The sequence below is a fragment of the Streptopelia decaocto genome, assembly GCF_964273445.1.
Source record: "Streptopelia decaocto genome assembly, chromosome: 5".
Classification (NCBI taxonomy): Eukaryota; Metazoa; Chordata; class Aves; order Columbiformes; family Columbidae; genus Streptopelia; species Streptopelia decaocto.
The window spans coordinates 30736612-30759810 of NC_138659.1; the positions used below are offsets into that span (position 1 = coordinate 30736612).

General features: G+C 43.0%; 1 protein-coding gene across 2 annotated transcripts in view; it reads left to right on the plus strand.

The window, feature by feature from the left end:
• Positions 1–23199, plus strand: part of LOC309440447 (uncharacterized protein C1orf21) — a 109175-nt gene that overhangs the window by 81040 nt on the left and 4936 nt on the right. For both annotated transcript variants that reach the window (XR_014184202.1, XM_082054124.1), the window contains exons 4-5: positions 17345–17421; positions 21471–21531. Coding sequence is in view for 1 of the 2 variants with exons in the window: in XM_082054124.1 (XP_081910250.1) it covers positions 17345–17421; positions 21471–21531 (138 nt within the window). In the remaining variant the exon portion in view is untranslated. The remainder of the gene's footprint in view (positions 1–17344; positions 17422–21470; positions 21532–23199) is intronic.

Genomic DNA, 23199 nt, shown 5'->3' on the forward strand with positions numbered 1-23199 from the left:
AAAAAAGTCCTTTGCATCACGTTGGCCAATGAAGTGCAGAGGGATTTGTAATTCAGCTTTCCGATGGAACCCTTGTGTGAAGTGATGCTCCGGCACCGCTCAGCCTCCGGTCCCCCGTGTCCCCAAACTTGGCCCAGTTACTGGCGAGACAAAATGTATTTGATCTGCTTTGAGCTTACAAATGGCGACAGATTAATTTGGAAAGACAGATTACAAACGTGCATCGTGGCCACAGTCTGAGTCCTGTGAAAATGATGTATGACTGGTGCAGAATGATAAAATTTCGTATCAAGGGAACAGCTTAATTAACTATTCTTGATTAAAGTAGTACAGTATGTGAATTTAATAGCTTGCGTTCAAAAGCAGAATGTGAAATCACTTACTACTTTGGTGTATCTTGCTGCCAAATTGTGAGCTGCCAGAGGTTCTTCATGATTTATTGAGTTTAGAGGAACTTAACACTGGGGTGGGAGATACCTGCTTCAAGCTCGTTGCCTCGTGTGAATAAAGAAGCTGTCAGGAACAGTCATGGGAGTGGACTAGGAATAGGATCGGTAGCTGTCAGGGAAGGGAAGGCATATTGGAACTTCAGCTGAATGCCACCATCAAAATGTTGTGCAGTGAAATAGTTGACGGCATTGCCATTCAAACTTCGACGTTAATGGTCGAAGCGTATGTCATCGTGGTTGTTGGGGTCGTTGTAGGTATGGAGAACAGTTTATTGTGTCTTCCTTCTGTAATCTTTTAGGTTGAGCAGCTCTAGCTCATGAAGGGTTTTCTCAATGGTCATTACACTTTGTGGAGCAAAGTTGTTCTCGTGATTCTTTGAGATCTTCTTGGTGCGTGCAGCTGAAGAAGGTCACATATTCTGCAGCCCATTGCACCTTTTACGTGCATCAGTATGACACTTGTCTTTTTTGCAAGAGCATGACAGTGGTGACTCCTGTCCAGCCAGCTTCTGGATCCTGTTAAGCGGAATTACTATGTAAGCTGGTGTTTCCATGTTGTATATATCCAGTTGGTTATTCCTGCCTGTGAGTAAAACCCAGCACTTGGGTGCTGTTTGAATCATCTCCTGTCTTTCTCAGTACGTCTCTCCAAGTCATCAGGATAACTTTGAATCCTGCAAAGCAGAGTCTCTCCTGGCTTGATATTCTCCATAGTTTCGGAAAGTATTCATAGTCTCCAATTCATTATTATTCATCATCCCAGTCCCTAATGAAAATCCAGCTCCAGGGTAGATACCAACAAAATCCCACTTGATATATTCCTTTACTTTAACAGTGTGCCACGGTGAGTTACCTTTTGTGTGGCTTCCTGACCAGCTTTGCTGTATCCTTGAATGCTTTTGTCTTGTAGGTCTTGACAAACAGACTTGGTTTTCCTAACTTGCTTATGAAAATACCCAGAGAGATGATGACAAAAACCTTGTGAAAATCAAGATGTATCACATATCCCCTGCAACCAATATAGCAGAAGTACTGCATTTACCTAAATATTATTATTTTTAAAATATAAGTTTCAAGTACTGTTAGTTTACAACATTTTTCCCATGTAAATGCTTTCCCTAAAATACTACAGAATGATTATTTGCTTTAAAATACAAGCTGAGGTCGTTAAGCATAACTGGAAGCCAAAGGGTGAATTTGGGGAGCAAGTTTTATTGCTGCGGCATGAAGAGCATTGAACACCTTTGTTATACAATGCTTCAGTATTAGTCAAAGCTCAGATTCAGTCAGTCTGATTAATTAGCACAGACGTGCGAGTAGTGAAATTTATTATTATATGATGTCAGAATTAGCTTAAAAAAGGACCTCCTCGTCGTCTCCTTTGAAAAATATAAAAACCTTGCGTTATATTTCCTTGAGAACCAGTACCTCAAAAATATTTATACTCAATCTCATTTGAAGAACCCTTGTGATTCCAATCAGAGATGGTTTTCAGGGTGTGTTTTCATGTACATTCGCTATTTGGATGGGTGAGCATTGCTGCTGCTTGAAAGTAAAGTGGGTGAAAAAGATCTTAAAGCGGCTTTGGGACTGGGCATCTGCACACCCCTGACCGATCCAAGATGAAGAATTGGGGTTTGTTCCGAATTTTTGCCTCATTTGTCAGGTTTGTACGTGGGCTCCTACCTTGACTGTGATTAGTGAAGGTCTGAGCGCTGAATAAAACAGCAAAAAGGGTGAGATTTCTTTGAGAGAGACTAATTTCTGTGGGAGCAGGGCTTACTGCAACAGCTAGCCTAACTGAAATGAATAGGACAGGCTATGGCAATACAGTAAGTAAATATAAAGCCCAGAGTTCTTACAGGGACATCTATATTGACGCATTTTTCTTGGAGATATATGTACTGCAGAAGCCACCTTTGCCGTTACGCCTAATTATAACATGCCATTGTTCTGTGGTTTATGAGCGCTTTGAAAAAATTAGCAAAATCCATTAATACTGCGGTCAGTGAACTCATGTGAAACCGCCCAACGATGCTGTTACTTATACACAGTGGAAAAATCGATAAATTTAATCCAAGGTGGAACTGTCTGGCTCTCGGAGGGGAAAGGCTGCCGAGGCCTGGAAATCGTTGCCTCATGCTCATTGAATAACATCCAGCGGTTGCGGGGCCGAAACTTCCAGACGGGTTTGACTCGCTGGGACCGAGTGCCCAAATGAAGCCTATTTGTCATGCTGCAGTCCTACGGGATTAAGAGCACTTGGATTCATTTGATCTGATGCATTCCAACCATATTAAATAAGTCCATTTTTCCTTGTCGTTTGCACCTTGTGTTTTCCTGGCTTTGGAAGTCCAGCATCTTATTTTTTTGGAAACTGAGCTGTGATATGACAAATATTTCTGGCCAATATTTCTAGCTCTGGCAGGGCTTGAAGAATTCTTGGCTGGCTTTTACAGTAGGCTGATAGCTTAGACCAAATATAACAAGAGGCAGAGTACAACATGTAGAATTAAATCATGTTGCTTGTTATTAGATTATTTTTCTTGTCTTGAAATTATTCACTGTATTCTGGGTTTTGTGGTAAATAGGCAGTCATCCTAAAATGTTTTAATCAATACTTAGATGTTAAATAATTTCAAACAAAACATCTGAAAGATCCTTTTGTCTTTCAGCAAGATAATTACGCTGGGAGGTTTGTTTTCATAATTCATTTGGGAAATCCAATTTATGGAGTATTTGGGAGGTAGGACTTACTCTTGATGTATCTGTTTTCTTCTCTTGAACCTTCTTTGCAGCCATGTCAACAGACACTATTTATAATCACATGAAGGCACAAGTTGCATAGTTTGAAGTCTTTGCAAAGGTACCTCTTGGGTAGGAGAAAAGGGAAGGAGAATGCTATCATGTGAATGCAAAGCCATGAATCAGCTAGAATCATAGAATCTTTTTGGTTGGAAGAGACCCTTAAGGTCATTGAGTCCAACCATCCATCCCTGGAGACATCCCAAGCCAGGCTGGACGGGGCTCTGAGCAACCTGAGCTGGTAAAGATGTCCCTGCCCATGGTAGGGGTGGCACTGGATGGGCTTTGAAGGGCCCTTCAACCCAAACCATTCTGTGATTCTGTGATTAACAGGACTCCTTACAGGGCCAGATGAGTCTTAGTCCTGGCAGGAATGCACCAAAAGTCTATGGCTGGGGCACTTTTAGTGACAGACCTCACTCAAGTGGCCACAAATCAACTATGAAACTGCACTCTTAATGAGGGACAGTTTACTGAGAGGTAAAAAAATACCTTTTGGTATTGAAAAATATTCTCTGAACACATACTGCGTTATTAATGCTGGCCAGTGTTCTTATCAGTGCAGGAGGCCACCTGCTGAAGGTCCAGGAGGCGGCTGTGCAGCTCCCCTGGGTCCCGTGGGGCATCTGGGAGGCCCAGAGCTGTGGCTGATGTTAATTGAAAGTAGTTTTAAACCCCAGGAATTTGGGGCTTAAACTGAATGTGAGGATTAGGAGGAGACCACCTAATCATCGAAGTGTTTGTCTTTCCCAGATAAGCTTTGATAACACCCTGAGCTTTCTCTGCACCCACTGGCTGGTTAACGAATTGCTTAATGTGACCTTTCAGAAGTGAGTGGATGGGGGAAATAGCCATGTGGATGGGAAATAGCCGTGCACCATCTCTGTCTGAGGTTGGTGTGATCACAGATGCCTCACTTGGTGCTGTCTGAGCAGCAGAAAGGCACAGAGATGGGCTGGAGAAAAGAGACCGTGGGCACAGGAGCTCACAGGTTTGGGCAGGTACCTGTAATTTCCTTCTGCTCATTACGCTCAGTTGATTGCTGTTGGTTTAAATGAGTTTGAACGTGGCAAAATGTGGTCCCCCATGTGTTGTTTGCCCTCTTTTCTGCAGTGAAGGCTATTTTATCAATTCTGCTTATACATGGCAGAGACTTCTTGAGGTGGCCTCCATGCTGTTCCTGGGGCTGGTTTGCCTGTCTTTCCCTTCGGTTTTCCTTACCGGCATGGCTGTTTTAAACACACATGGCAATACTGCGAAAAGCATAAAGTCATTTGTTGTCGTTGTGATGTTTGGTAGCTCCAAAATTAGTCTTCAGCACATGTGGTCTTACACTAGACGAGCTGTGATTCAGGAGAGCAGCATTATGGGCATGTGTACCATTGACCTGAGGGTTCTTAGGCACCTCTGTGAGATGAAACAGGCCCTTAAGCGCTTTGCAGATCCAGGGGCAAAGTGTGCCTTGGTTGAAGTTTACATCAGGAAAGCTGTTAACAACAAATTTAAGCCTCAGGGACTTGTTCCCTCGTGTCCCGTGGCCTCAGTGGTGCGGCAGGCCCTGCTTTTCATGAACAGAGTCAGGGAATGAGAGCCGTTCTGCATGTCACTGCTGGGGAAGAGTGATCCTGACCCACAGTTCGTGCCTCAGTTTGTTTCAAAACAGCTTTTGCAGCCTTTCAGGTTGAGAAGTTTTGGGTAAGTGTTGTCAGATTTGGCTGCTAAGCGCTAAGCACGGTGTTTCGAGTTGTCTTTGTAAAAGTTACACGATCTATTAGTCAGTGTTCCTGATAGAGCCGATAAGCCTGAGTGAAGGTCAAGTGTGCTCCTCGCTAGGTCTTGATGTTCTAGGTCTCGCTAGGTCTCTAGTCTGTTTTTAACAGTTTACAAAATGTGGGCCACAGAAGAGCCAAGGAAGGAACATACATCATGGATATCTGCTATGGGTTCTTCAGAAGTTGAGAGTTTTGAGAGAACAAATGACATAACGTGGTCTTTGGTTGAACATAGGTGTAGGATCTGCAGAGAGCCCTCATCACCACGTCTCTGCGGCTCTTCGTTTAGCCAGAGGGACAAACAAGTGAGAAATACTAATCACAGCTTACTGATTGGGATTTCAAAATAGATTTTGGTTGTTAATGTTCTTAGTAGCAATCAGAGGAGATTCTTGGCCTGTTGCAGCTGCTGTGCTTTTATATGGCTCACAGTGTTATAAAAAGGCAGAGGGATTATAGGGCTTTGGTGCCTTTAATAAAATCTATTTTTGCTGTTAGGGTCATTGATGTGGTATATGGTTTGAATTAAAGTTCTCATTATCACATTAAGATTAAACAAGGAGCTAATTAAGTGTAGGGAAGTAATTGAATGATAACGCTGCAACACTGCAGAGAAAAATGAGACAGGATTTCCCTACAAACTCTCAGTTTTCTCCTCATTGTAAGTATCGTGCCCATGGACGTGCATGGGACTGTACTTGTGACTCAGGCAGAAAGCGTGCGTGTTTGGCACCGCTGGTGGTAACATGCCAGCCCATCATTTTCTGAACATTCCTGTGATGGGACAACCCCACTAAATTTTAGAGGTGCTTTTCTTATCCTTGCACTCACCTACTGGGAAAGAAAATAATGTGTTAAGACCTGGTGTCTGCAAAGGGCTGGAAATCAACTTTCAAACTCAAAAGTTGGTTTTGATTAGAAATAGCAAAATTGGAATTATTAGTAATGCCTGTTTGGCTTGTTGCTTGTGATTTTTGTTCATTTTGGGAAGATCTGTTGGATTGTGAGTTACGGAACGTGTGGATAATTTACTTTCTGATAATTCTGTTCTCACCAAATAATTATTTTATTGGACATTCCAAGGTTTGAGGCAGGAACACAGATCATCCCCCCAGCTTTTTGGCTTGGGAAAGGTCTTGAGTACTGTACCACAAATTTTCTGTACCAGTTAGAGAAGCTGAGCTCAGCTTGTTTCTCCTTCAGCATTTATTTACCTCGTGTTTTTTTGAAGTATGAATGCACAGGGTACAGTTGGCCCCTGGGTATGTGGTAATAAAACTTAATGGTATTATTTCAGCAGTAAGCCATGACTTACAGTTACAAAATGAGGATGTTTAGAGAGGGCTCATGGAAGTCAGAGAGATATGAAGTAGAGCTGCCTGTTTTTTAAATACAAATATGTGACCTAACCGTCTTTTCAAAATAAATGTACTTTCCTTTTTTCAGAGAAACCCCAACCATCCATTTGCTTATGAGTCTTGGATAGGGCTGCTGCAGGCAGAGAAACACTGTCTCTGAATGGGGTAGGTTAACCTCGCTGGTTTGAGATAAACCATAAAAACAGGAGCTTCTTTTGCTCTGAAATGTGGCAATAAATGTGCTACATCCTGACGGCAGCGAGGCTTTGAATCCTGTGACCGAAATTAGAAGTGTGCTCGGTAGGAAAGATGTAGGCAGATGGGAACGAGCCCAGAGGGGAGTGACAATAGGAGGTTTAGCAAACATAAGCTCTAACGGAAGATGGAAGGAATTGATTTGTTTAGCCTAAAAATACAGAAGAAAATGCAAGTTGCTTGATATAGAAAAGGTTGCTTTAAAAGGCATGACAATCAGTTTTCCTCTGTGACCACTGAGAGATGCCAGATGACATCAGGCGAGGATTTAAGCCGAGTAGCAGGATTAAATGTTTGAACTTTCAGGGAAGTGGCAAAATGAGGGCCAGGCTGTTGAGAGAACCTGCAGGATGGCAGTTTGGAGAACAGGTTAGACAGAAGTCTGTTGAAGTGGTTTGGATATGTGCCTTCGGTTGAGGCAATCAGGCGACGTTTTGAAATATCTTCCTTCAGTGGTGGCTGAAACCACGTGAAGCTTTCAGGAGACTGATCTTCTAGAGTTTCACAATGCTGTTTTACATTCTGGTCAAGGAGCCGCTGAAGTTTTGTGGATGAGTGGAGGATCCATCCCAGGCCATCTTGATGTTGCTTGGCATATGGGACCTCCTCTCTGCTGCCCATCCCTCCCAGGGGAGCAGATGTCCTAGCCCAATGCTGGCCTATCCCATGGCCATGCCATTGCTGGCACCAGCACTTTCCTGGAGAAAAGATTTTCTGCTTTCTGGAAAAGGAGGCCAGAGCTCATTTTGAGTCTTTTCCGTGTCCTTGTCAACCTGTGAGGGCTGGCTTTGAGAAGAGGCGATGCACAAGGTGAGGCGATAGGATATATAGATTTGATATTAGGAAACATTTCTTCTCCAAAGGGCTGTCGGGTATTGGAACAGGCTGCCCAGGGCAGTGCTGGAGTCACCATCCCTGGAGGGGTTTAAAAGACGTTTAAATGAGGTTCTCAGGGACATGGGGTAGTTCCAGGAGTGGATTGTGGTTGGACTCAATGATCTTAAGGGTCTCTTCCAACCAGAATGATTCTATGATGGGCACATATCAGGCCCACGGTCATTTTGGGACACTTAAATATGTGTTGGACATTGGTATTTTGAGGTCTGTAACTGGATTTTAAGCTAGTTCTTCACCCAGTGTTGGCTCAAATATCTGCAGCGTCTTGAGCATCCAAAGCTATTTTTATCCATCCTTGATGGAATATATTTACTTATTGGTGCCTCTTTTTGCTAACACCGAGGAGACATGCTTATTTCTCTGTTCTTGTTCCAAGGAAACGTAGAGGAGATAACCACTTAAAAACTCAGCCTCAGTTACTCAATTTCGTTTATGATTGTCTTTCATTCTGTATATGATGTCTATTCTCAGTAATACTCTCCGATAAATTTGTTTGGATGGAGAATCCAGACAAAATCCATGCTTATTCATCTGAGGACTGGAAACTCAGTGAGCAGGCTGCTACGTTCTATGTGTAATGTATGAAATAATAGTAATTTTTTCTACTATTCAAAAGTAACAGCTAACCAAAATGATGAAAAGTTGGTACAAAATACATAAATCAGATTTAAGTCTCCTCCTGCAGCCATAATACCGCTCATGTGCATCATAGTACATGTCATATTTAATAATATTCAAACTATTATGTCCTTTCAGATATACATTTTTCCCACGCTTGCTGGAATTTGTCGTGTAGTGAGAACTGTAACTTCATTCTCTTGGGTCTTAAATCTTGCGCCTTGTGCAAATTTGAGGATTAATGCAAATAAAACAGATGCCGAGACGAGCAAAATACAGACATAGGAAATATCTCCCAGCGATGGCATTTACATAATTGCAATCTACCAACAATCTGAAAATCTGAGCCTTGGACAATGCTGGGAGAATGAGAGCTTATAGTAGGGAATTCTTGCTGGTTTGGAACATACATAAATATGGGGTGTTTTTCCTTCATTCGCCATGCGGCTCTGCACGTGGGACACACGATTCTGTGCCCGTCTGTTTGTGGGACACGTGGAGATGGTTGTTGTATTTACACCATTGTGTTATACCTGAGACACATCCCTTTAGGCTCCCAATGCCCAAAACCTTCGTGTATTTGTATCGATGAGTAGTGGTACTCACAGTTTTCTGTCATCTCGCTTCTCAGGGTTACCTCGATCAACATTTCTTGCTACCATTTTATTCTTTTTACATTTGGCTTAACTGTGTCTTTTCATTTGCACCGTGTTTTCCAATTAGTTCAGTTTTAATTGTAAATTACAAACACAGAAGGACTTTTTCTCTCACTGCTTTCTCCCATCCTTTGTAAATCTCTGGTTTGAACAAGATGGGGAGAAATATCTCACATGTATCCCACAAAATTCCCCGTAGGAATTTACAGAACTTTACAGAACTGCTTGGATGTAATAAGAAAAGTGTAATAAACTACTCAAACCCACCGTTTGCAAAGAAAAGCCGGTGACCAGTGTAACTGTGGACTCCCCAAGAGGAAACACCATCAACCTGCTGTTGTCTTGCAGAGAAAGGGAAGCAAATGTTACTTTTAGCACCACCTCAAAGTGGCTGTTTGGTCACCATCTTTTCAATGAGCCCAGCCTAAAATCTATAACTTAGTATTAAGGCAGTGAGTATGTGCACATGGGGATATTGGTCATCAGTCTCGGTTGGTTTTGATGTTGCAGGAGGATCTCAGGAGGCTTCGCTTGCATGTGCCTGACATGGAGGCATCTCTCAGGGAACTAGTTTTCCAAAAAAAAGTTCAGTTTTACCTTTAGAAAACCTGCGTTCCAAAAAACCCTACAGTTGCTGAGATTTTAGGCCCAGCTATTAAAAATCCATGAAACACAGCACATCTCGTTCTCTAGATATGTCATCTCGCCTCTGTCCGGAGGGCATAAAGCTCTTCAAAAGCATCCCAATAAAAAGCTCTGCAAGAATTGCCGTAGCAATAACCTGAGTTATACACACATTTACTATAAATAGCTGTATTTTTGTAAAAGCTTGTTGAGCGAGAAAATAATTGACAACACAGGCTTAATAGGCAGGACGTTAATTTCTGAGCCAGGCTTTGTTATCCAGGGTGGCTGTACAATCCAGGAGAGTGATATACCTGCAATAGAGCAAGGTTTGTTGTGCCTTTTGTTGCCAGGTGCCCTAAAACCTCTGAAGTTTCCTCAGGAGTCAGTCTAGGCTTGTAAGTTATCAGTAATGCAGTTTTTCACTTTTATCCATCTATTTTTTATTTGCTAGATAAACCTCTCAGCCACTCTAATGTACCAAAGCCATTAAAGGTCTGGTATATTAATGAAGTTGGAGGGCAGGTCTTCTTTCTGCCCACAGCATTTTATTTGCAGTCTTTCTGAATATTGCCCTCAAGCAATCCCACGTCACCCTTATTTCTGGTGTATGTAACTGTGAGGGACAGTCTTCAGCCTCTTGCAAAAGTTGCTTTTAAGGGGATGTTCCTCAACTTCATTTTGAAGTTGGTTCCCACTGGAAACCTTGGAGATGTGTCCCTTCCTCTGCTTCCCATTCCCTGGGAAATGCCAAGTTTTCTTGCATGGGTAAGACTCCTACTGAAGGAAGAAGATCATTGAGATAAAATACATATATATTTTTATTTCTGTGGAACTTGGTGTCACAACCTGTATAGAAAGGAGAGGGTTCAAACGCATGGGCTGACACAACAGCAGAGCCTTGAAAGGGAACAGAATGGCAAAGTGCAGGCCAGAGATTTCCTGGAGGATTTATTGGTCGTACTTATTTATAATTTATGGGCCTTATTTGTAATTTCATCTATTTACCTGCCTTAATTTCCCGTCTTCACGCGATCTGCTTCCATGTCTACATTTCAGTTCATCTACAGCTTACTTGGTATTTGGTTACTTGGCAGAATTAATTGGAATTACTGTAGCCATAATGAGTCCAGACTTTCTAATATTGACTGGGAGGGAGGAGGAGTTGAAAAGGAGATGTTTAAAAGGTTGTAGCTATTAGATTTAGTAAATATTAATGACATTTGAAAACCCTTTAGTGCTGGAAATTGCCTTTCTTTTGACGTTCTTCATCAAAACTCAAAGACCAATAACTTTGGCTGAGGACGAACAATATTTAGATACTGCAGAAGTCCTGCAACAATCTCCAGAGGGAACTTTTTCCTCTTCCTTTATTTTTTTTCCCTTTTTTTCCCGAACTTTATGCTTCTGGTTGAATTTTTCAGATTTTTTGAGATCCTGTAGCTAGAGTTGAGTGTAATGGGCATGTTAGATGTTCTTAATAATCCTCCCGCCTCAGTTTTTAACTTCTCAAAGGCACTTAAAAACCACAGCTGCTAATTAGGTACTGCACTAATTTCAGCCAAATATGCAAACAGCTGATCCAAGAGAAAAAAAAAGGCCAGGTGACAACCTGAACAGAAATCAGGTACCTCAGATTGGATGTTATTGGAGCTCAATATGTTGGGCAAGAGCTGAAATGGGTCCAAACCTGCAGACAGAGCAAGTTTGTTTCCCTGCCTCTGGACACACTGTGGAGAGGTTGTTTGCTTTCTCCCTTGGAAAAAAAAAAAAAAAAAAAAAAGAAAAGAAAAGAAATAATATTAAATTTTTAAAAATTAAATTAAATTAAGCTCCGTTTTAACTGCTCTGAGAGTTTGTAGCGTGTTCTCAGTGAGTACCCATTATTTTCTTTTTTTCTTGTTCTCCAAATTCACCTGGTTTCCTTGTCAGAATGTCAGAATCACAGAATGTCAGAATGTCAGGGGTTGGAAGGGCCCTGGAAAGCTCATCCAGTGCAATCCCCCCATGGAGCAGGAACACCCAGATGAGGTTACACAGGAAGGTGTCCAGGCGGGTTGGAATGTCTGCAGAGAAGGAGACTCCACAACCTCCCTGGGCAGCCTGGGCCAGGCTCTGCCACCCTCACCAGGAAGAAGTTTCTTCTCAAATTTAAGTGGAACCTTTTGTGTTCCAGTTTGTACCCGTTGCCCCTTGTCCTGTCCCTGGTTGTCACTGAGAAGAGCCTGGCTCCATCCTCCTGACACTCCCCTTTTCCATATTGATCCCCATGAATGAGTCCCCCCTCAGTGTCCTCTTGTCCAGCTCCAGAGCCCCAGCTCCCTCAGCCTTTCCTCACACGGGAGATGCTCCACTCCCTTCAGCATCTTTGTTGCACTGCGCTGGACTCTCTCCAGCAGTTCCCTGTCCTGCTGGAACTGAGGGGCCCAGATCTGGACTTGTAATCCATACTCCGGCATAATTTTGTTGTTCTCACTCGCGCTTGCCCTGAATTCCTGTGTTGGTTTCTTTATCCGAGCCTGGTGAAGGATCTTGTATTTTGTACAGGCACAACAAGCATTTCTCTTTTTTGTTTTGAAGGCCTGGCTGCAAGCCACCGTGCACTCGGTTGAAAGACTCTTGTTGACTTAAAGCCAGGTCTTGCTGAACAAGATGCATAGGTGTGTGCATGTATGGCTGGAAAATAAACACTAAAAGCAGCGTAATCTAATCTGTCAGATTGCAGCGTATGGATGCCTTTCTGGTGGGGTGTAGAAAGCTGCTCAGGATTTACCCCTTTCTCTTTTGAGTAATTTTTAATTGTTTTATGCTTTCTGAATCCTGCTTTTCCATATTGCATTTCAGGAGCTAGAGTTGCTACAGCAAAATTTCCCAGTAATAACCAGGAAAGAGGAGCTTGATTAAGCAGCTCCTTTCAGGACGAGCCTTGCCCTCTGGAACAAATTGGAGAAAACCATGGACCTCTGATGAACAGGCAGGATTTTCCTCTGTCAAACCTTGGTTACACTCCCAATGTCACTGCAGTCTCACCACATCATGTTGGCTGGGTTTGCAAAATCTAATGTTTTTTCCAAAATAACGCCAGGGCTGTTTGTCAGCTTCTGCTTCCCCTTACGTGCCTGAGTGGCCACAGTTTGGGCATGAAGTCTTCAGGCTTCAGTCTCCTCCGCTCTGTTACTTGGGCACAGAACTCAACCATCCTACTCAAAATCCTTTTTTCCAGTGTTCAATTTATTAAGAAAGATGCTTTATCTCAGAATCACAGGCTGGTTGAGGCTGGGGGGGACTTCTGGAAGTTATCTGGTCCAAGGATGGAGATATTTATAGGAGTAAAGCATCATGGGCAAATCCTTCATTCTTAGTTGAGGAAATTTTGGCCTGATACAGCAGTGGTATTTATTAAAATATCCCATTTAAGACTAAGATGTTCTTACTAAATACAACCTCAGGCTTCATTCAACTCCACAAATAACAGCCGTGTTTTGAAGTCTTCATTCTGAAGAGGAAGGCGTCAGGTTGGCAACACCAGGTCAGATGGACAAGCAGAACAACATCGTTGCCTCAGGTGCCTCGGTTACAAGGTGCACCTTAAAACTGAGTGCCCATGGTGGTTCACAAACAACATTTTCTAGGAGCCTGGGGCAACATGGGCATCAGTAGTGGCATGCTAGAACCCATTGACTTGTGTCACAGTTGTGTCTTCAGGGATTGACGTGATCGCATCCATGGTTGCAGCCGCCTGGGAGTTGTATTGGAGAGCTCAGGGGGCTTTGTTCCAATATTGGCTCTTCTCGTGACCTTCACTGGTAGAGGGTTGCTTTAAGACTTGATTTTGGCAAGGTAGAAGGTCCTTCTAATGACTGTGATGATAACGTCTTTCTTGGGTGTCTTCTCACCGTGAGCATCTCTTTCTTTGTCTCTCTTTGCGTGCATGTGCCCTAGACCCCTTCTGAATATATACACATTGTGGCAGTGATAATGTGATTCCTCTGATGAAACTAGATCCAAGAACAATCTTCTTTGACCAGCATCTGAGACTTTTCAATGCTTGATTTGCCTCTTCCTTATAAAGTTACCTTAAATAACATTCTCAAGGTGGTTTTGCTTCGAGGTAGCCGGAGCAAGGAGAAAGAAGCTTTCTTTCTGCCAAATGATAATATAAAAAATAGATAGATGCATGTGTATAAAGCAAGGAAACTCAACTTCATTTTTCCCCTAAATATTTTGAATGGTGAGTTACCTGGCTCCAGAAAGCAATTTCATCTTGATATAAATCAGGAATGTTATTTTATAAATATTTGACTAGCTGTGAACTACCAATATTGAGAAAAATGTGATCGCCATCTGGAGAGACCTTTGGTCTTTCTCTCAACTTAAATATATTTTAGAAGCAAATCTATAAAGACAAGCTAATCTTAAAAAAGATCCTAATATGGGGGAACGTGCCACCTTCAAACATCGGTGGCTCCAAGTTGGATACTTCAGCCTTTTCCAAATTAAACAAAAAGAGACTTGAAACTAAAACCCCATTTTATTTATACTAAGTTTTACTGTTTTATGGGGGAGTTCCCCCATTTGGTTGTATATTTGTGTAATTATTGTAACTTCAGAGGAAAAACAAAGACCAAAATAGGAGTGTAAGTAATGAAAACTAGCCATTAGATTAGGTAGTAGAATTGCTGCTACGGTCTTTATTTGATTCCCTCCTGGTCAATTTAATCAATTTAAAAATGCATAAAATAATGTAAAATGTAAATAACATAAAATTCATAAAACATGATCTTAGTTATGGAAGCATCTCTTAAAAGTCAGCCCTTTTCTATTAAGCCCTGTGCTTGTTAGGAGAGTTGGGAAGACTATTAGCAGCTTACCTGGGTCCATGTATGGCAGTTTTAGGAAGAAAAGCAAAAAAATACTTCAAATGAAGTCCACGTGTCTCTAGAAATGGGTTTGTAAGAGGGGAGGCATCGAGGGCAATGTTGACAGATATTTAATGATAATGGCAGTAGTGGCCCTTGCTGTGCTAATAGCATCTGGCAGCAGAGTCACCGCCATCTGTTAATGCCCCGAAATTCTGATACGCTGCATCCTTTGTGAAGGAATTAACCGTAATTAATGAATCTATCAAATGAAATCACCTTGATTGGACGACAGCTTTACCTTGATAATGATTAATTGCAAAATAGTGGGAAGTAAAATGTCCACTATTTACCTTTTTACTATAGACTGGTTAATGCTGCTATCCGAGTACAGCATCCTGGCAGGTTTGTTTTTAAGCTCATGGTGTTAAGCATCATTTACTGTATTTACTTTAAATAATCCTTATAAGCAGAGCTAGATTAAAACAAAGCTTTTGTGTCTTAATTTCTATTTGCGACATATTAAGACTCTAAAAGCAGTTGCGGTTCTGCTGATGCATGGTAACTTTATTTAATGTTAAATAAGGGAGAAAATGAGGTTAAACTGAAAGATGTGGCCCTTAACCAAACTCAGTTCAGCCTGGAAGAGGAATCTGACTGTGTTAAAGCATTTTGGGTTTTTTTGAAAGCTTGATATTAGAATCCAAACCATTAATTTCTGATTAATCAATTTGTCTTCAAAGCAACTGGGAAAAAAAAAATCTATTTGTTTGTATTTGGAAGAATTCTTTTTGAATATCTATTTTTATCAAAGCAAATATTTTGGTCAGTGTAATGAAATATCAGTGCCGTAAATAATAGCTAAAAACAAAGCAAAGAGACAATTTGAGACCTGGTTGGGTTTTATTTTTCTCTGAACTCCTCTTTTTCTGCTGGTTCCTGCTGAGCAACAGATGGAGAAGGTGACATAGTCTCTGCTTAAGTAGGAGACTTGTAAGTAATAGGTAATTGAGGTGTGTTAATTATCAGAAGGAACAGGAGGGAAAGAGTAAACTTTAGGATCTTGAAGTCAAGTGAACTAGAGTTTTATTTCCTGTGCAAGTCAGTTAATATTCTGAATATTAACTGACACCCACGGAGAGAAGGCAACTTACATTTTTCTGGTGTTTTTCTATTTGTTCCTAAGTGGCAGAAGTTTCTTTAGGCTGGGATTTGAGCCGATTCCAGCTGCACTGAGGCCAAACCGCAAGTGCGGTTGGGAAGCCGGGTTTGCACTGCCGTGATTCACCGCAGCTCCCGACGCGGGAGCTGCAGATCAGAACATCCATTCCCTTTTAGCTGGGGCAATGGATTCGCAGCTATTTTTTGATGGGGAAACGGGTGTGCCTGCAGGGTGCTGGTGTGCAGAGACAGAAAGCAAAAATTCACTGGGCCTTGCAGGAGGTGGTCAGGTGTTATTGCTGCTGGACCATCCAGATGTGTTGTTCCAGATGTGCAGCGCAGCCCTTTCCTGGTTTCTGCCTCTGCGTTGTGGCAAACCAACTGGTGGAGCAGATTTGAGGATAAAGTCTCACCTGGTGTGTGAGGTTGGGATTTAGCCGATACCTGGTTGTGGTGTCTTCACCATGAGACTTGTCCCTCTCTTTATTTTGCTTCACAGTCATGTATGAGTTTGCTTGACGGTGTGGTTCATACATCAACTCATGTGAGCAGTGTCAGTCATAGAATCTACGGGTGGGAAGGGACCTTCCCAGCTTCCCCAGTGCCCCCCCTGCCATGAGCAGGGACATCTTCACCAGCTCAGGTTGCTCAGAGCCCCATCCAGCCTGGCCTGGGATGTCTCCAGGGATGGTTCATCCACCACCTCTCTGGCCAACCTGGGCCAGGCTCTCACCACCCTCAGGGCAACAATTCCTTCCTCATATCCAGCCTGAATCTCCCTCCTTTAGTTTAAACCATCACCCCTTGTCCTGTCACAATAGGCCCCGCTCAAAAGTCTGTCCCCATCTTTCTTATTGGCCTCTTTTAAGTACGGAAGAGCCACAATAAGGTGTCCTCGGAGCTTCTCTTCTCCAGGCTGGACAACCAGGTGGAAGCTCAGGTATGACTATGTACATGTACACATGCAACTTGCACATCCATAGTCATCCCCGGTTAACACTGTTAAAACTAGAAGATGCTTTGAAAACGCGTGGTTTTGTCTTCCGTTCTGCTGCTTCGATGTGACACGGTGGGACCGTGGGCAGGCGGTGGCTGTGGGATGGAACACGCACACGCCGACGTTTGTTAAGGCTTGGAAGAAAGGCTCGTTGCACTCTCACTGTGATTTTCATGCAAGGCACCGCTGTCTGTTTAGGAGGATTAAAAGATATGCATTAAACAGTGTTAAATATGCTGAGGCAGTTGATGTTTACAGCCCTTGTAGAATTATTCATTAAAAGATTAACTGCTAGACAGCCTCTTTTTCTTTAAATTCAGTGATTTAGTAGCCCTCTTAAAAATCATGTTGTGTGATTCAGACATTCAAAGACTAAGTAAGACAAAACAAACCCACCAAAATTACCCACAAAAGCACTAATTCTTAGGTTTACATTTCTTAAATTGTCATGGGCATGACGTGCCTAAGAAATTCAGGTGGATTTGCGGAGCGGGTGAGCTGTAAGATTGGACTCGGCTCATCCATCTGCACCAGCAGCTTTCCCAAATACACAGGGCTGGGAAGATCTGGAAGGGGTCGTGTCCTAAGGGATTTTGCAGACAAGAGATACGTGTGTGCACTGAGCTTTGGTTTATAGAAGCGTTTGGCACCGGGATAAGTTGTTTCCTTGAAGCGCTGGCTCTCAACTAAACTCTTTTCTCTCCCAACCAGGGTCATTGCATCAATCGTGTTGCCTTTAATTTTGTTTTTGATGAGCTTTTCTCATTGTCCTACAGGTAGAAGAGCCTGCACCCAGCGGAGCATGACACCGTGATGACAAACGCCTGTCGCGCTTTGTGTGCTTCCTAAATACTGATGGTATCTCTGTTGTGTGTTTTTTCTGTGTGTTTCAGGAAAAAAGTGCCAGTTCAAATGTAAGACTTAAATCTAATAAAGAGATCCCGGGATTAGTACATCAACCCAGAGCAAAGTAAGTTGATGTTTTTTTTATTGTAATACAAATCTACACGGATTAAAGCGGTATCTGTGAGATTCTCAGTTATTACCTAGCAAAAAACAATGGGTGGTTCCAGCAGCCCTAAAACCAAACCCAGCTTAAGTAAAATAGGTAAGGTCACCTGTGCCCCTGTACCAATGACACAGCCGGGCAGCACTTGTGCCTGCAGCATCCTCTGCTTTACTTGGCTGGGATGCAGGACTTATTAAAAAATAAATGTGTGAGATGCACCTTGCTGTGTCTGTAGGTTTGCCACGCTCAGCTTTCCATATAACTTACACATAAACAAAATTATATATGTGCTAGTGTTCCTAAATAAGTTCCCAGGTCAAGTTTTTGCTTGCTCTTGGCTTAGGTTAGCAGCTGTACTGCCTGGGATTAGGAGTAGTAAACAACTTCTATTTAAAGTGGTCAAGTTGTTTCTTAAAATGAGGGTTGTTGTGTAGCTGAGTTTCTCCATCCTTTGCTTGTAGTTCTGTGCTGTTCCCTGTTACATATGCCATAAAATATTCAACTCCTGTGACACAATGGTTATTGGTATTAGTAGCTTGATTCTTATCTAAATCACTGTTACATTTTAATCACTAATTGGATTGAAAATAGCAGATTACACGGAGCCGTATATCAGGTTCTTAACGAAGAAGTGATAACGCTTTGCTGCTGGATTTTGAACAATAGCGGGAATGCTGCTCTTGATGCCGTGCCTTTGGGGCACTTATTAACTTGAACTTGCTGCATATCAAGTGCATTATACATGGTTTCAAGTCTGGAAACTTCAGTGATTTCCTCATCGACTGACAATATTATTCAGCCTCCTTTCAAGAGGGAAAATTGAGTGATTCAGATGTAATTGCAAAGAAGTTCACGGTAGGGAGGTGGAGGCAAAACCACGGTTCAGCAAAGCTCTGCTTCGTTATTGTGGCTGGGTCCTTCCCAGGAGGGTCAGAGATGTATTTAAGAGGCTCTAACAAGAGACTAATCAGCCTGGCCTAAAAAAGGGCAGTTTCTTTTGGTGGGTCACCTCTTCTGGTGCATCCAAGGCAGATGATGGACTGCGTGGGATCACACATTTTTGCATTAAACTCTGTTGATATTTAAAGTCCCCACAGAAATCAGAACTGACCGAAAAACCTAAAGACATCCCATTGGCAGAGGTGAATGTTTCTATCACAGTCCTGCAGAAATAAGGCAACTTCTCGGAGAGTTACAGAATCTAACACTGCATTGCTGGGTAAAACCTCCTCTGTTTGCCTGAGCCTCTGCCATTTACCCAACGTACCGCTGGATTTCTGTTTGTAAAGTGGCTACGTGTGTTTGAGTTGCCAGTCACCAAGTCAGCAAATACCTATTGTCATGTGCCTTTTTTTTTTTTTAAGGTTTATCATCTGAAAACCATGACAATTCTGACTGGGTGTTGGCATTACTTGGAAATGGGCTACTTAGCCAAAAGAGCAGAAATTGATATATAAATCATTGAATACGTGTTATAGGACTGTTCTTGTAGACCAGGTGTTATTTCAGAACAAAACATGAACTAGGTAACAAATTATAGGTTTGCATACCATGGAGGAAGTTTTAAAATGTCAGCTGTAAAAGTAAGATTGGGAGGGCTCTTCCTATTTATAGGAGGATTTAGATTTTTACATCTAGAGCCCTGGACTCTAAAATTGGTGTACACAGGGAGCCGGGTATGGGGGTCTTTGGCAGAGGTCAGGGGTTTGGTCCTTGCTTTTCCCACCTGAAGCATAAAATGAAATAAGTGGTATTTTATACTATTTTTACCCTGCTAAATCACAGAATCACAGAATGGTTTGAGTTGAAGGGGCCTTCAAAGCTCCCCCAGTGCCCCCCCTGCTATGAGCAGGGACATCTTCACCAGCTCAGGTTGCTCAGAGCCCCGTCCAGCCTGGCCTGGGATGTCTCCAGGGATGGTTCATCCACCACCTCTCTGGCCAACCTGGGCCAGGCTCTCACCACCCTCAGGGCAACAATTCCTTCCTCATGTCCAGCCTGAATCTCCCTCCTTTAGTTTAAACCATCACCCCTTGTCCTGTCACAACAGGCCCTGCTCAAAAGTCTGTCCCCATCTTTCTTCTCAGCCCCTTTTGAGTCCAGATAGGTTGCAATAAGGTCTCCTCAGAGCTTCTCTTCTCCAGCTGAACACCCCAACTCTCTCAGCCTGTCCTCCCAGCAGAGCTGTTCCGTGTTTTGGCAAATTGGCAAATTGTGTTTCATTGACCTGCCGTGAAACATCTAAGAATGTGTTCTTGTGCCTTCTGATGTGTTTCATACAAGGAAAATTAAATCCAAGTTTCTATTTGGGAAAATTCTGGAGGGATACCCAAGAACTCTGCTTGGATTCAATGGTTTTCTGACTCTTCCAGTTCTTCGTTAACTCTGCCAGTTCCCCGCCCTGCCATGGATTTTACGATTTTGCACAGCTCCTCGAAATACACACTGTGTCGGCGTCTGTGTGTGTGTGTCGCATCTCTAAATCACAGGGCAAGTTTACTGCCCGGGCACACTTTTCTGAAGATCATAGCCTGGAAGTTCTTCAGGAGTTCCTGTAGGACTTTTCATGTATCTGGCAACACAATACTCCTTCTCCTCCCACCCTCCTTTCCTTTAGTTTCCCTATAAATTATGTTTGGGGTAAGTCACTGCAGTATCATCTAATTTGATTAGAAATTAGATCTATATGATGTTGCAAAGGCAAGAATATGTTTCTAGTGCTACCCAGAAGGGGTAAAGCCCTTTTCCAGGACACCTGAATATGCTCAGCTGCCCCAAACAAGCGTTTTTTTCCCCATTTCAGGTGGAGGTGGGAACCCAAGGGACAGGCAGACATCTGGGGACAAAGCCTCCCACAGCCCCTGAAAGGCACATTGTTCCCTCTCCTGAATCACCAGCTTTAGGTTTTAACGCCACTTCTGAGACCTTCTCCTCGGAACTGAGCCTTCATTTACATCCAGTATAAGCAACTCATTGTATATGTTCATCCCGGTAGCTCGTGAAGTGTGAATGCGGAGCTTTGTAGGAAAGCACAGCGTGTTTTGGGGCACTTGGGAGCGGTATTAACTCATGACAGCAGAGAGGCTCGTCGTGAGGAAGAGGAGCCTGGGCTGGGAATTCAATAAGCCAAACCAGCTTTTACCATCGGAGAAAATCTCCGAGAGCTGTGTGTCCTCCTAACCATTTGGCACCATTGTTAACGCTGACACCAGTGTCCATCCTTCCTTTTTCCTTTGTCCCGCACTGAGTCCCTGGTGCTTTTCTCCAGAGGATGCTCCTGCTCACCTTCCCAGAGGGTTATTGTTATTTCAGGAAGGAGGCTCTTACCATCCCCTAATAAATAAAGCACGTATACCCCAAATACTCTCTGCCACACATCTTTGTCTCCTCATCCTTTCCTTTGTGTCCAACCTTCCTGCATTTTTACCTTGGGGAAGGGTCTTGTGCCACCATCAGTGTTTTGCAGACAACAATTGAAGAGTATTTTCCAGCCCCCTTCACAATCTTATCACTAACCCCTCAGTCTCTTGGTGCTGCAGAATTAATTGAAGTGAATAATCTGCTGGGTCTGCTCAGGGAGCAGCAGGGACCACCCATGGGGGAGGTAGATCTTGCAGAGCAAGGCTTTAACCTCACATCGTAGGCATCTCATTTTGTGGTGCTGAGGTTGGCAGGCTTGGAAAACCTTCCCCCCAGCACAGGGGACTCTCACTGGCCCAGGGAAGGGTAGTGGGCTATTAGGTTTCTGTAATCTGCCTGGAAAAGGGAATAATCTCTCCTGTATGCATGTGGGTCCTAGGTAGAACGCAGGACCAAATGCAATAATTTTTTTCTGTGGGCAAACCACAAAAATGTTAAAAAAATTGTCATTGTAGTCACTGCGTAAAGTGATTTATTTTTCACAGCGGTAAAAACCTTCAGCTGGGTCCCTCAGCAACTCTGAGCTGCGGTGTTGCTATTTAAAATGGAACAAACCCCGTTGGTAATGATGCGCTCGCTTTGTCTTTCAGCATGCACATCTCCGAAAGCCAACAAGAATTCTTCAGAATGCTCGATGAAAAAATCGAAAAGGTGAGAAACAAAAAAGCAAACGTACGTTTTTCACTTGGGGTGGACACGTAGGTGTCGCGGCTCCACGGGGTGGACAACCTGCCTGGTGCAGTGCTCCACGTTCTCCAGTTCTTGGAGGGGCTCTGCTCTGAGATCCCCCTCACCACTCTGTGGGTAGATAGTTTAAGGACAAAGAAGACCAAAAAATAAAGAAAATAAACCTTTGTTTTGTGGAAACATCACCAGGCTGGGATGGATGGCAAGTGGATTCAATGCAAATGCTCGGGATGTATATAAAATATTGGATGCGGCAGCAGAGCGAAGTGGGGGTTGATGCCCTTAGGGGTTTGGTCTTTCATTTAACCTCTGTGGGAGACAACTGGAGTCCGAATGCTGGTAGTATCTGGGATACCCTTCTTATTTTGTGCTGAGTCTCTTCGAAATAGCTCCTGGGTCCAAAGGATAGTGTGGCTGTATGTATAGATAACCCCAACCTCGGGGCCTGCGCTGGGTAAAATGATGTGCTGGAGATGGTTTGAAGAAGAGGGTGAACTGTTCTTTGCATATTTCATTGTCTTGATAGCAGCTTTCATGTATTTCCCAAGTCTTTTAAATGAGAATCCCAGTTCTTTGTGAGATAGTAGTGAGTGATTGTACCACAACATAGACGGGAAACTGAGACTTGAGCAATTAAACGGGCTGTTTGGATCAAGTCTAGATCTCAGCCTTTCCTTATACCTTGACCTGATGTTTGCTTACCAATATACTCTTTACACTTCATGTTTCGGGGTGGTATATCTTGTTTAATAGCTGATATTAAAAATCTCCTTCCCTAGTTGGATTAAAGTAATTTGTACTCCCAAACTGAGGTGTCGGGTTGCACAGTAGGAGGGAAATTTTTATTGGATGACTCTGAATTTTTGCCATTTTTGCTGACACTTCTGGTCTTAGGAGTTGGGAGTGTGACAGTGGGTGAGCCTCTTATTTGACCCTAGCAACAAATTGGTTATACTGCTCTGAAAAAAAGTATTTCATGAAAGCAAAAAGTTAAATAAAGGGGAAGAGCAGAAGTGAGGATGAGTTTGAAGATTCCTGGGAAGAGTGTTTCTGCTCCACTGTTTCACAGAAGTAAGATTTTAGTTAACCAATATGCATTTAAAAGTGGCATTGGTACATATCTATACGTCTCCTTTGAATAAATGCATCCAACCTATAAATATTGAGACACTATTCCTGGACTTGGTCACCTTCCAAACACAGAATCACCAGCGAAATGGATTTTCCGAAGATCTATCATATCTGCAGAGCAGGACAGCTGATGGCTGTATCTAATGATGAACCGAGGTTAGATGGTGGGTTTGAGATTTGTTTCAGGACGAGTAATACCCTTCGTTCACCAGCTGCCGCGTCCAGACGCAGTTGATCGTGTCTCCTCGCTGCTTGGACTGTGCTCTCAGATGCTGCAGGTGTTCTCCAGGGCTCGTGTACTAATTAAGCTTCTAGATCAGGAGATTACCTGTTTAGAGGAAAATACACAGTTTTATCTGCCAGAGAGAGGAAGACAGCTCCCATGCATTTCAAGCTGCTGACAGCTGATGGGATTGGCAGGAGTTAATGCGCAGCTGAACGTGGGATTTGCTCTCCCTGGGGACCTCCTGTGCCTGAGGAAATAGTCTTCCTAAGAGAAGT